Below are 15,228 nucleotides of genomic sequence, written 5' to 3'. Positions count from 1 at the left end.
AGCTTAATTATACAACCATGATTGTCTTGCAGAAACTACAAGCTATAATTCTAAATTACTTAATTTCCCTGACATCTTAGATGATACATTTTGGAGTGAGCATCTTTAATTTTATTTTGTTTGGATAGTTTTACATGTGTAACACTTAAAAGCAATTCAAATTAACTCCTAAAAACAAGTGATCAGACCAATGAAATTCAGATGCATAAAATATTTTCCAGGAACTTAACCTGTGATTGATTGGAAGTCTAAACTTCAAAAGCAGTCAAATTCTGTCCCTTTTTCTTAAAGGAATGACCGTCCATTGCTGCTTTCAACTGGAAAAAGTTCAGTTACAGCTACAACACTTGGGTGGGGAAAAAAAAAAAACTAAATATATTTTTAGTATATACACGGATGTATTGCTGATTTTATAAATAGCAGCACATTAGAATTACAGAACCAGGTGCCTCTATGGATTAAGCTTCACTTTAATAGTTTTCCTTCAGAATCCTAGTGCTTGTCAGTAATCTGTGCTTTAAAAGAAGGCAAGTATTAAATATTTCTCAATTCTGTTACCTAGAAATGAGCTGCACATAAGGCTCTCTCAGAAATAAGCAGTCTAGAACAGAAGGTGAAAGAAACCTGGTTGTCTGGGTAAAGGGCAAAGAGCTCTGTGATCAACGTGAACCATAGATTGTGTTTTTAAAATGTTTTTTTACACAGCTGCACATTGTAAGATCCCTGCAGAAATAAAGGATCCCAGAATTTAAAAATTGTAATTGCTCAGCCCTCTTCTGTAGTATAAATGGCCAACAAATACATACACCATGTCACATGCACAAAAAAAGTAAATGCCATTCATATTATCAATCAAGACATTCAAATACAAGGTAAATCATGCATTTTTATTATATAACCTCCAGTAATGAAAGACAACTGTGTTTAGGGTATTAATACTAATAACTACATAAAAAGTGTGTTTAATAGGTTTTCCTTTTATTTGGTGAATGATTCCAGGATGTGTAAAAAGTCTAATCGGTTATTACAAAATATCTTTCATTGCTTTAATATATTGTATGTAATTATATATGCATCATTTATGTAATAACACAATCAAGGTCCAAAAAACACTGACTTAAATGGTGTAATTGAGTATACCAAAATAATGTTATATAGAAAACCAAAGGGACTAAGTAGTGTATAGAATGGCCAGGAGAAATATGTAACGACAGAATGAGAGACAAAGTTATAGCTCTGTGGGTTAAAACTAATTTGAAGGGGTTGTTGTGGTATTGGAGCCTCTGTTTCCCAATTTGTATGAATGATCAGAATTTGTAAACTGCCAAATTCCCAGATGACTCCACAATCAGTGCTTTTTGCTTATACAGTCTTGGCAACACAGGCTGTACAGGAGGGTATAGACAATATTCAGTGACGGGGTTGACAGCAGGCACATACAATTAAATGTGGGTAAGTGTGAGATTACATATAGGCAATATAAATGTCAACTATACACATAAAATGGGAGGTGTAGAACTAGAACGAGTGACATCTGATAAAGAGTTAATCTGGACACATCACTTTTTTTAATGTAGACAGTGAGGGGGAAGCAATTAAATAGTCCTAGAGGTGTATAATTAAACACATAGGAATTAATGATACAACTCAACAATGCACTACTTAGACCTCAATTGGAATTCTGGACATCACACTACTAGAAATATATCACTGCTCTAGAGGCAGTTCAAAGCAGATTTAAGACTAATTCTAGGCATGAAGGGAATTTTGCATTCAGACCGATTAGGGGAATGTATTTTGGGGGGTCCTGGAACAGAGAAGATTACATGGAGACTTAATTCATGTTTTTAAATTCATGAAAGGTATTGTCCATTTCAATTCCGGTATCACCCTTGATACAAGGACATAGGCACACAAATTGGAAACAGTCTCAATGCAATCAGAACACACTTCCTCACACAGAGTTGTAAAATCCTTCAGAAATAAATGCATGAGACTCTTAGATCACTAATGCCGCGTTTCCACTGGCGGAGCGTCCGGACGCGCCCGTTCACAGCCGGTTAAGTGTGACGTCCGTCCACTGAGGACACGAGTCTCTATCAGAGGAGTGAGTCTGACTGACACAGCAGGACAGCAGACACACTGTGTCGGAGGATATAATCTCAAGAGCCGAGCGATCACGAAGAAAGTACAAGTTTATTAGCAGCATGGAGTCAAATCCACGTACAGAGACAATGAAATGTTTTACTGCTTACAGTTAATATCAGCGCATTAAACACTGTGATTCACAGACTAGTTACAATAAACTGAAGGATAATAATCGCATCAGCAGCCGGTGGTATTAATACTGAATGACAGCCGGCCGTGTTCAGGCTGTGTGTTGAATGTGTGCAGGACAATCAGACACAGTCAGTGTGAAGGAACACGATTCATTAACGTGTCCATTTACAAGATACATGAATGAATCAATAAATACAGCAGATCTGGGTTTCCCTCTAAAACATTAAGGACTGGTTTAATAAATGCGTCCATAAACGCCATGACTGAGACGCGCACTTCAGTTCAGTTATAACCGGCTGTATTGTATCCGGATGATTAATGTGAAACGTGTGTATTTTGTTTCAACTGTGACTTGCCCTGGTTAAGGACGTCTGATAAGTACATTATAAATAATACGGCAAATAGTATCGTTTGCAGTTACAAATCAGCAGAAAGAGTAATACATTAAGGGGGTCACGCTGTGACGTTTAAAATACATATATACTAGCACAAATAATGACGATAATAATAATACATATTCGCTATTTAGTATTATTGTTGCACATGGGGACGTGCTTGTCTGAATATAATGTGTCTCTACACGTTCAGCTCTTCCTAACATCTCTGAACAGACACGTGTATTTATTACACTGTTTACAGCCATGTAAAGCAGAAAGAATAAAACCGACACAAAGTCCTCTCTCGTCAGGCTGTCGCCCGCAGTGTTGATCTCTGTCTGTTTTTAACACGAACACAAACCAGACCCACAGCCGCTGCTGCTCTGTAAGAGGACGGATCTCAGCGGCTGGTTCTGCAGTAAAAGCTCTGGGACTCCGGCGCGACACGGCAGACACGGCGCTTAAGGCAGTGGAACCGAGACATAAGCTATACTAGATACTATATATATATATATATATATATATATATATATATATATATATATATGCTATAACTAGTATGGGTCTTTCTGCATCTTTGTTTGTAAACTTTCCAATGTAAAGAGAAGCTTTCAATTTTATTTTTTATATCTCAGCTTTTCCCAAGTTTTAGAAAGACTATAATTTCCCATTAGAAAGTACGTTTTATAGTTAACAGCATCTGTATGTGATGTATTTATGAACTGGTTCTAGTGGTGTAGCTTTATTAAGAGCTTGATGTTTCAGACTGAAAACCAGGTGGTCAGTGTGTCCGAATTCATCCTAGGGCATTTCTATATCTAAACCGGTAACCTGCAAGATGGCAGCTTTTACATTATTTTAAATTAAATTACATAGATTGATATTTTTATTTTATTTCACCAAAGACTAATGTGATTTGTCACTGCCTAATTAGGCACAAAGGATTAGTTGACATCTCATGACTGATCTTGCACCCTGCTCCAAAGCAAGCCAGCGTCAAAGTGATTGCTGCCCATTTAAACTACAAATTAAACACAAATGTAACCCTGTAGTGGAGACCCATAGTCATGTACATTTAATAGGTAATTTTAAATAGATATTAAGTAGAGTTCTGGAAATTATATTTGCTCTTTATTATTTAAGTCAACAATAATTGGCTTACTTAAATCATACAAAGTTCAACTGGAACCAAACCCAAAAAGTATTTTAGGCAACCGAGGGACAGTGGGACAGATACATTAAGGATTGAAACTAAAGAGGGGACTTGGCTGTCTGTTTCACCCTACAGGAAATATCCTGACAAGGAACAGAAGAAATTACACCAAAACAACCTCAACCCCAACCCCTAAACATAACCTCAACCCTAACCCTAACTCAGGTCCTGTATGTATGATGATTCCTTGTTTGGAATATGCATGTTGAAGATGTAATGAGAATGTTTGTCAGAAAGCACCGATATCGGTTTATTATATGAAAATGTCTAGTTCATTATTAACATTGCTGCCAGCCTGTGCCTCTTGTATTCCATACAGAACGTAACCAGTAACATTAGCTTTAAAGAAAAGGACATTCTGAAATATAGAATTTCTGGCCCAATGACGGTTGTTGGAATTGGCCCAGTTGCATTTGTTGTATCAGGGGGTATTTAATGTATGTATGTATGTATTTAAGCATTCCACATTGAAATGCAAAGTTTCTTTTGTCCAATGTTGTATAGGTTTCATACTGATTATGACTGTATTTGCTTCTTGCATGTCTGGAATAGTTTGACTTTTAATGATCTCAAAATCGTGTTGGTCAACAATCAAATAAGATGAAGCTGAAGTGTGGTTCTGGGTAAATTGAAATATATATATAAACATGAAGGGTACAACACTAGCTTACCTGTCTGCAATATTTATAAATATTGTTTTATAGGAATGGAAGAATTTAAACAGTTGTAAATTGATAACCATTTCATTAGTAAGCTTATATGTTGGTTATATTTTAGGTAAATCAAACAAATTGGACTTTTCTGGGGGAGAAACGAGCAGGATCTCAGATATGTTGAGAGTAACAGAAGGCATGGATTTAAATGCACGCATTTTATAATATTAAAAAATAATAGAATAGAATACGTATATGTATAAAATTAAACAAAATATAATAATAAAATAAGTACAAGAAAGCAGCATTCTATAACACTTTCATACCACATAGAACTATTTACCTTCTTTTCTCATTTTACTAGGCATCTCTTGTGCAGGCAATACCAATACATTATCATTGAGATGACCAATAACCTTATTTTCACTCCACTTAATAAAGCTCTTTGTTTACTGGCAGGTTTGTTATCTGTATATCCCAATTGCAATTTCAGATACACCTTTCTGAGTGCAAATGAATAATCTTCCAAACTGTTGATCTGGTATCTGGTATCCTAGCACAAATGTCTGAATCTTTAAAAGCTGTGTCAGATAAGAAATACATTTCACACAGTAAAATAGAGGTCTGTATTTATTATTTTTTAATAAATATAACACAAATTCTACGTTTTTATGTTTAATGTATTTAAATTAAAATATTTATTTAACAATGTAATGCTTGGGAAGTATCTAAAATGTTTGAAATGTTTAATGTTGAAAATATGTATTTTTTTAACCCTCTTCTTACATTCACTACATACAGTCAGAAGCTGTTTGGGGTATGGACTATTTTGAAGGGGTTGTTGGAGTATTTTGGTCAGCAGTCTGTCACAGTGTAGTAATTTACACAAGAAAGGTCAAGGATGATATTTTGTAAAATTATATATTGGTCAAATCTTTGAATAATGTGAAATCCCCTATTACATTCACAGTACAATTTTGCATTTGGCTGTACGTAAATTGCCTTCAATTTATCAATATGAAGTTCCCTCCACTTTCAGGGTAGTACATTACTTGAATGAGATAATGAAGCTTGTGTCACTTACGGTGCATTACTACAAGCAACATAAAACAGGCAGCTACCATATTTTGCCTCACATATAACAACCTGTGCATAAAAGCCATTTTCATAATACAACCTCTAAACCTCTACAATCCATTTAAGCGTCTGGGAATTTAAACATGAGCAGATGACTGATTAGCCGATTTAGTTGGGCAATTTGTTTCTGTCCTCTAATGACACTAACACTGGTTACTTAAGCTTGGACTACTATTTCTGCAGACCGGCTTGAATTAAGTAGCTTCTCCTTCCATCATCTTACACCAAAAATACTTTTGGCAGTACACTACTCTACGCTTCTATAAATCCAGTTTTGACAGTGGGTAATTGCAGCATCTCAATTAATTCAGTGTCTTCAATGCAAAAGTGTATTTCAGCATTTTCATTGTACAAAAAAATGACAATTTAGTCACTAAGATCAATTTAAACGTAATAAAGAAATACACAAATAAGTCCCTGCTTTGTAAGACGCACTACTGTTATGTAATTCAAAGTTTGCATAATAATAATAATAATAATAATAATAATAATAATATAAATTCATACATACTGGGGTCTGGGTAGGGTATTATATGTGTCCACTGCAAACAGGAGCTTTCTGAATGCCAAACAAATGAAAGACGTCAGGAGGAAAGGCTGAAGAGGATAATAATATTTAAAACGTCCAGTAAGCGCACAGATCCTCTCAGTCAGCAACATTAATGGGGTCAGCATTACTTCCCATACACACGATCTCCACTGACCAGGGAGTATTAGAGAGAAGTAATGCTTCCAGATTTAGATGCACCGTCTGCTCTGTAACCTGTGGGATCTTCAGTGAAAAACAGAAGAAAGTAAAATGCTGAAGCTGAAGCACAGGAGGCAAAGTCTCTTCCCAAATTACAAACTGGGTGTCATTACTGCACCTGTCGAAGTTGCTTGCAGAGGTGACCAAAGCGTACCCTTTGCCAAAGAGAGCAGCATGAAGCAATGGAACTCCATGCAAGAATTAAGTCGGGATATGTATGATATCTACACAGACTATGAAGACTCTGGAGATGATGAGAAGCCCATACCACCCTTCTCAAAGCTCAGCTCACCTGTGAAGAACTACATGCTTAACATCAACGTCGGTGGCAAGACGTACAAGATAGCTTACCGAGTGGCTGCTAAGTATCCAAAGACCAGGATAGGTAGGCTGGCTACCTACACAGATCACAACAGGAAACTAGACCTTTGCGATGACTACGTCGTTCAGAACAATGAGTATTTCTTCGACCGCGATCCTGACATTTTCCACCATGTGTTTAATTTTTACAGGACTGGAGTGCTCTGGATAAAAGATGAACTGTGCCCCCGAAACTTCCTGGAAGAGATCAACTACTGGGGGGTGAGGATTAAGAACACACACAGATGTTGCCGCATCTCGTTTGAGGAGCGGCAGGACGAGCTGAACGAGCAACTCAAAGTACAGAGGGAACTTCAGGCAGAAGTCGAGATGGAGGAAAACATGGAGCTCTTCCGAGACATGGCGTTAGGTCATCTCAGGAGACGCATATGGAACCTAATGGAGAAACCCTTTTCTTCGATCACTGCAAAGTTGATGGCTGTGGCCTCCAGCTTTTTCGTCTTGGTTTCTCTCGTTGCCATGACATTAAACACAGTAGAGGAAATGCAATACAAGACCCACACGGGGCAGTTGAGTGGCAAAAGCTATATGGAGTATATGGAGACTTTCTGCATAGCCTTCTTCACTATAGAGTACCTGCTGAGGCTGGTGTCCACCCCAGACTTGTTACGGTTCACAAAGAGTGTTTTGAACGCTGTGGACTTAATTGCCATCCTCCCTTTTTACCTGCAGATTTTGCTGGAATGCTTCATAAGTGAGGACTATGGGAAGCATGACATCGAGACGGTGGGGAGGGTGGGAAAAGTTGGCCAAAGCTTGAGAATCATGAGGCTTATGAGGATCTTCAGGATTTTGAAGTTGGCAAGGCATTCCACAGGTCTGAGAGCTTTTGGTTTCACTTTAAGACAGTGCTACCAACAAGTGGGATGTCTCTTCCTCTTCATTGCCATGGGGATCTTTACCTTCTCTGCCATGGTCTATTCTGTGGAGCATGATGTTCATGAGACCAACTTCACCAGCATCCCACACTCGTGGTGGTGGGCCGCTGTAAGTACCATGCTTTTGTTGGAGTGCTATTGTCATTTACTCTTCATTCACCTATAATGACAAAGTCTGCCCAAGCCAAATGATTACTAAATTGTAAAAACAAACAAACAAAAAATTATATATATATATATTCTTTAAGTCTGGCTGGCATGGACAGTATGGGAACTACAATTACTACACTCTGTAGGTGTTGATGTTAAAGATTACATTAAACAATGCTGCTTCTACCCATTGAGAGAAAGTGCACTGTCTGTACTTTTAATATCATAAAGCATACTCTAGTTAATAAACCATAATGACAAAAGTAAAACTTGAAAAAATGTATCATATTTCTTCTCATATTATATTAATAAATATTCCACCACCACAAGTACATTTATATACCGAAACTGCTATGAAAGAAGCCACCCCATTATCAATGATGTGTTATCTTGTGGTTGAACCCCTTGCTTATGCATGATAGCACACCAGATGACCATATGGATTGTAACAAGTGAAAAGTGAAAATATATTTTAGGCTGTAACCCATACATTTATAAATTCAGAAATTATATTAGCTTTCTATAGAAATTAGCTTTACAACATTTTGAATGTATAAAATAAATAAATGGATTGCAGACTAAAATATATTTTACATATATTTTAAATATACAAAAACAGAGCAATTTTGGTACATGCATAAAAATAAAAAAGGTCATACATGATCTAACATATATTAAAATCATTGTTTCATAAGGGTGGTGCCATTTGGGACATTTTCAGTCATCTTTTATAATAAATATAACGTTAAAAACAAACCTTTGAAGCAAGCATGTGGAGAAGGGTTTATCAATGCCACTTTGATCCAGTTGTCTCTTCATGTGTAGCAAAGCCAGCTGTTAGTTCTGATCTATATAAAGAAACAAAATCAAAGCTCTCTTAAGTCCAGCATTCTTTTACAAATGTGTTTTACACTACACTTGGCACTATATATAAAACAGACACACACAAAAATCCTTTTAAATCAGTGGGAGTAGTGATTATTCTTTTATGAATGAGGCATTACAACTTTTAACTTAACAGTTCATACACATGTATCTACTTGATTACTATGTTTTATGCTATGGGTGGAGGAAAATATGCCTTGTCTAATCATGAGGGTTCATTGTTTGGCCAAATATACCAAATAGAAATTAATGTAGGAAAAGTCCAGAAATATAAATCAATATGAAATAAGTTGCCTTGGTTTTTAAGTGTAGTCACATACATTCAGTCTGGTGCAGTTTACTTCTGTATTCTTATCTTTAAAAACATCATAGCCATTATTACACAGAGACTCAAAGACAGTTTTTGTGACCTAATGGTATTTATCATTTGCCTTCTATTAAAAAGCAAAATCAAAACTTCTTCTTCATAAAAAAACATTAAAATGTTTAAAATGTATAAACTACAATATTATACTCAATATTAATAATATTTTATAGACCTATTTTAATATATATATGAAAAAAAAAATAGTATCTAGTACTCCTTTCCTGGCAGTGCATGATAACAAATATCAAATAGTTTATATTTATGTCAGAATAACCCTGAGACTCAATATATCCTGTTAAAATTCGCTCAGGGTGTGTTTTACTTCACACTTTCTGTGAAAAAAATGAACAGTTAAAGGTAATATACTTTTTAGCAACCAATTTTGAGTTGTTCAATATACCAGGCCCCATGTAATTACTTCTGTCCAGTTCAGACAGTGAAACCTATTTGACCATGGGCACAGTTTGGCAAATCATTCTGCAGAAGAGTCAAAATACTACAGCACTATGAAAAACTGATACCACTTCTTAAATGTGTATACTAAAAGTCAAGAACTTTGTTCGCTCCCCACCCCCAATCAATGTCTTTTCCTTATTGCTGATTTACAGTCATAATAATGAAGAGAATTTCTCATCCGTGCGGTGATACCAGGTGTAACAAAGTGAATATATCAACACATTATAGCACTCTGCTTATTCATTCATTTTAAATGGGACCATTACCAGAAAAAAAAAAATCTACGAATCTAATACTTTTTGGACAAATTATTTTCCTAAAATTTTTTGGCAGTGGATATTTCTGCAAGGCATATCTTTTTAGTGGTATCCAAAATGGGAATGAATGGATAAACATGTATTTTGTTTCCTTCCTTCAAGGTGAGCATTTCTACAGTCGGCTATGGAGACATGTTTCCAGAGACGCACCTTGGCCGGCTCTTTGCATTTGCCTGCATCTCCTTCGGGATCATCCTCAACGGAATGCCAATCTCCATTCTGTACAACAAATTCTCAGACTACTACACAAAGCTGAAGGCTCATGAATACACCTCCAGTCTAAAGAACAGAGGAAAGATCAAATTTAAAGAAAGAGCCACCAGAAAGATCACCGAATGCTGTGGGGAACAAGACCAATAATGTTTGGCCTTTTAAGGTTTTCTTTGGCACAAGAAATCGCACAGACATGACTGAGAGAGGCGGTCAAACAGGAACTACAGAACTGCATAAGCATTGAAGAGAATTTTAAAATACTTAAAGGAGGAAACTGACAATCAGCTCATTCTCTATTAAGAGCTTAGCAATTACTGAGGATGTATTAATGTAACTGCTTGAATGTAACTTATGAAAATGCTTTTTTTTAATGCAGTGAAATATGCTTTTGCAAGATCTTTCTAATGCTAATGAGTATCAGAAAGGTACATAACATGGAATGCTAACATGCATCTGCATAGTAGATTTTCCTGTAAAAGGGTAAGAAAATGCTGCAAACAAACAAAACAAATTGCTTTAAATGGAAAGCATCTTAGAGAACATTGTAAGAATGTATCTCTGGCTGGGGCAGAGGGTTAAAGAGAAGAGGTTAGACGTGAGGCTGATATGAAGAGACAAAGATAAAATACAAAACAAAAGGTACTGAAATGGAGGAAGAAAAACAAAACTAACAGATACTCTAAAGCATTCCTGGGGGGGGATTTTTGGTGCTATGCCACATCATGTCCTGCTACAATTGTATAAGCCGAGTGCCTGTAAACTTCCTTTTAATTCTTTAGTCTGATTATTAAATGCTGACGTGAGGATGCCTGGTGCACTGACTTTCAAAATGGCAGCATCCAGAAGAAACTTCTACATAGGGCAGTTCTACATACTGTCTCTGCAACATCTCCCAGTGCCATCAGACACACATCAGCTTTGAGGTTGTCTTTGTTGTGTGTAGGAATGCAAGCTGACCTCTTCAATAACATGACGAAAACCAAACCAAACCAAACCATCCAACCAAACTTATAGACAAACTAAACAAAAATGTATCACATTACATCCACAGAAGGTTGTGAAATATAATGCTGTGTTTTAATAAATCCAGAATAATGATGTGGGTGGAATATTTTACCAGCAACAGAGGACATACTGCACTATAAATCTGTACTGTTGGTCCAACTCAGATATGTTTTTACAGATGTGTGAGCAACTGTGAAGTGTACAGGTGTAAAACATTCAGGTGATGTGTAAAATGTCCTGTGTAAATTCTTTGGTTTAACAGTGCATATCTGACAGTTTATGTATTTTGTAATCATTTCTGGTACCAGTATCCAGTTGTCTGTAAGTACTGACATGTTGACCAGTACCGTGTGAAGGCTTAAATGTAAATGACAGATGCAAGGGATGAAAGCTGTATTAGGAAGTAAGAAGGTAACTGCTGTTTGACTTCCAGAAAAATTATATTATGTATTAGAACACCCCATTGCAACCTGGTAAATTGTCATAACTGGCAACATACTGTCTGCTTTTATTAATAACTTTAACATACCATATATGCAGCTATTTAAGGTAGAAGACATGCTTGACGGGAAACAGTCAAATGCACAAGGCATTTACTTTACAGAGGTTTGTCATCTTTCAGAAATCAACTGAAATCAAGCATTTGCATAATTACCACAATTGTTTGGTCTGTCATGCTGTACCAGTTGTTTGGGTTAAATTTAATTTTTTAACAAAAGTGACCCCAAACAGTGTTCCAAGAAATTATAAATGGTTGTTCTTTTTGTGTGTGCGTAAAATAATATATCACACAAACAATTTGGATCTCTAATAAATGCACACATTTGTTGTTGCGGTGTGTGATGTGTATATAAAGCACAGGGATGAAAGTAAAACTAATCATATGTGATGATGGATCATGTTTTTGAAATGCATGTAGTCGTATCACAAAAAATATATCCATTCCTTCCAATACAGTGTTGGACTGTAAAAGTCTATGTTTATGCATATATGAAGTATGTATATATTGCAAAACATTCACATTTTAAATAAATTGATATGCTTGCTTATTTTGAGTCATATTTACAGCATCCTTCCTTCTTTCCGAACGTTTGGCATCCCCAATAGCATTGTAAATTACCTTTTCACCACAGCTTTACAAAGGATTGAGGACATTTCAGCAGTGTGTATTTTAAGGTAGGGATAAGATATCAGAGAAATGGAGGAGAGTGGATGATTACTAGACAGTCAGAGGGGTTACAAACCAGTGTTGAATTATATTTTTAAAAGCCATTACTATTATGTAACACACATTTTGTCTTAAGAATTAGTTTTAAAAATCAATACCATCTAGACAGGGAAGCCTAACCCTGATACATGGGGACTGAAACTAACTAAGTCTTCATGAATAGTCTTTTCATACTCATATTCATTTAGTTTCAACACACAAAATGCCAGCTATGAACTGAGTATACATTTTAAAAGGCAGTACAGTACCACTTACATTGGCAAATGTATGTGCCTGGAGTAGTAAAGTATTGCAGAGTGGAATATTAGTGCTCTTTTCACTCATAGTTCGACACTATCCCCTTGCATGCATACATAGGACTATATTCAGAAAACATAAACACAAGCTTTTCCTAATCTGAAAAACCTAAGTAGTGAATTAGTGTCACATACATCTTCTAGGGTGTTAAATATAGTTATGTTTTTTTAAGGGGGTGCTAAACCTGTTAGATGTTACTTAAATTTACACAAGTCATCAGAACAGAACATAACTGTTTTTTCTTTTCAATTTTTTTTTGGCTGTAATGTATTTAATTGAACAGATAATAGCTCTCCTGCAGCTAGGAACTGTTCTGGGTAATCCTAGTCTAAGGCACAGCAGCTGGTTGAATTGAATATACATACACATATTTAAGTTAAATTAATCTTTGAGCATCTTGGCAAGATAGATGTTCTGTAAGCCGATTTATGAATTTACTCACAGTATGCAATGTGGAACACATTGAGAAACACCTTTTAAAAGCTTTTGTAGCATCTCTTCATGGTGTTCATTTCAAGTGGCGATTTTCTAAGCATTATGATTGTCTTATTGCATCCCACCCCCTGGTTAATCAGGCCCAAACCCTTTTGTTTCCATATTTTACTGTAGATACATTAGGCACAATATTTTGACAAAGGCTTGTCTGCTTTTGGGGAGTAAAACTGTTAAATTGTTGTAGATCATCAGACCCCACTCAGATTCAAACTAGCATTTCAAGGCACCCCCAGATTGACAGCCCCAAAATCCCTACTATGCCAAGACTATTACTGATTCTCTGATGTGGGGGTTTTGAATGTTGTTTTCCAAAATCTAAAGGAGTAATTGTCCCCATAAGAGGCTTGTGTATACAATGACTCCTGTTACACATTCATAACTCTTCAATCCAATGCTGTTTTGAGCTTCATGATTACTGTTTCCTCTTCTTAACAAACGTTTTACAGCTGGATCTGTTTATTATACACACTTATTGAGAACATATGGAGGTTTGATCTTTGATACAAAGGATTAGCTTTGAGGTTAAAAGGAATTATTTCATTTTATCGTTCTCAGAAAAATGCTGACGTTTCATGTTACGTTCCCATGCAGAATAAACACAGAACTACAACTACAGCAGGCAGTTCTTATATATTAATTCAGTAATTTTATCAACATGGTCAGCATTAAAAACTTATATAACATACAATGTTGATGTCCCATTGTAAAGACAGGTTTCTTATTTCAAGATTTCTTATGTATTTGGAACTAAAGACAGGAAATCAAACAATGGGAAAAATTCAGGGACCTAGGATTACATTTTTTAAATCTCATTTATAGTTCAAGAAAGAAAGGAAAGTGTTTTTGTGGTGGTTATGGGAGAGCCACAGAGACTGTTAAAACTGAGAAGGGAGTATTGAATAAAAACTAATCTGAAACTTAAGGTCAAATTGCCACTGATAATCCTCAAGAAAGATTTAAAAGACTTTTCTATCTCTAGAGAACTACAGACAAATAAGCCCTGCTTCTTGGCAGATTAAATCACACAAATACCATGACAGATGGCTATTGAATCATAAATTAAATAATTCGCTAGTAAGTATTTGAGCTCACATTTGTGTGCACTGACTCCCAAATTGACTGTAGCAACTAGACAGCAGACAGTGACACCTCATACCTCAGCTCGTCTATTTTCCTGGCAAATACATTTCCCCGTATATCGCCCAATTCAAAATGCTCAATTAGTGATCTTGGCTGTGCTGCAGCTGAAGGGATGACACAAAGACAAAAATGCGTGGTACAATATGTATGCAGTCAAAGCCACCAGCAAGCCCTGGACAGTTTTGGAGTGTAATGTTACAATACAGAAATTACTGAAAATGGGAGAATCCTAAAACTGGGTTGAGGTAATTAGTGAATTCTGGAATCGTTTTTTAAGGCAAAGATCTTTTTAATTCCCATTAGCACAGTACATATTGTTTTAGAGTTAATAAAGTTACTCAATTTGAAGACGAAGTAGGGGAAACTATTAACAAAAGTGCAGGATCAAAGGAAATACAGAACGGTTAAGACTATTTTAATCTGCAGACGCTTGGTAAAAAGAAATGTATTGTTAACAGTAACGTTGAAGGAGTATATATATATATATATATATATATATATATATATATATATATATATATATATATATATATATATATACACACTCACCTAAAGGATTATTAGGAACACCATACTAATACTGTGTTTGACCCCCTTTCGCCTTCAGAACTGCCTTAATTCTACGTGGCATTGATTCAACAAGGTGCTGAAAGCATTCTTTAGAAATGTTGGCCCATATTGATAGGATAGCATCTTGCAGTTGATGGAGATTTGTGGGATGCACATCCAGGGCACGAAGCTCCCGTTCCACCACATCCCAAAGATGCTCTATTGGGTTGAGATCTGGTGACTGTGGGGGCCAGTTTAGTACAGTGAACTCATTGTCATGTTCAAGAAACCAATTTGAAATGATTTGACCTTTGTGACATGGTGCATTATCCTGCTGGAAGTAGCCATCAGAGGATGGGTACATGGTGGTCATAAAGGGATGGACATGGTCAGAAACAATGCTCAGGTAGGCCGTGGCATTTAAACGATGCCCAATTGGCACTAAGGGGCCTATAGTGT

At 36.1% G+C, this 15,228-nt stretch overlaps 1 protein-coding gene across 1 annotated transcript; it reads left to right on the top strand.

Moving 5' to 3' along the window:
• Nucleotides 1–6,340: 6,340 nt before the first annotated feature.
• kcnv2a (potassium channel, subfamily V, member 2a) lies at nt 6,341–12,121 on the top strand. The gene is made up of 2 exons (XM_066710883.1): nt 6,341–7,776; nt 9,945–12,121. The coding sequence occupies exons 1-2, from the start codon at nt 6,460–6,462 to the stop codon at nt 10,200–10,202; spliced, it is 1,575 nt and encodes a 524-aa protein (XP_066566980.1). The 5' UTR covers nt 6,341–6,459; the 3' UTR covers nt 10,203–12,121.
• Nucleotides 12,122–15,228: the final 3,107 nt, after the last annotated feature.

The sequence above is a fragment of the Amia ocellicauda genome, chromosome 8, assembly GCF_036373705.1.
Source record: "Amia ocellicauda isolate fAmiCal2 chromosome 8, fAmiCal2.hap1, whole genome shotgun sequence".
NCBI lineage: Eukaryota > Metazoa > Chordata > Actinopteri > Amiiformes > Amiidae > Amia > Amia ocellicauda.
The sequence above is the reverse complement of the archived record's forward strand: the minus strand, read 5'-3'. Positions and strand labels throughout refer to the sequence as shown.

Excerpts from the sequence above, each read along its gene's own strand:
- kcnv2a (XM_066710883.1), top strand. The coding sequence starts at position 6,460 with ATGCTGAAGCTGAAGCACAGGAGGCAAAGTCTCTTCCCAAATTACAAA. Across the intron at positions 7,777-9,944 it reads ACTCGTGGTGGTGGGCCGCT|GTGAGCATTTCTACAGTCGG; the intron begins GTAAGTACCATG and ends CCTTCCTTCAAG.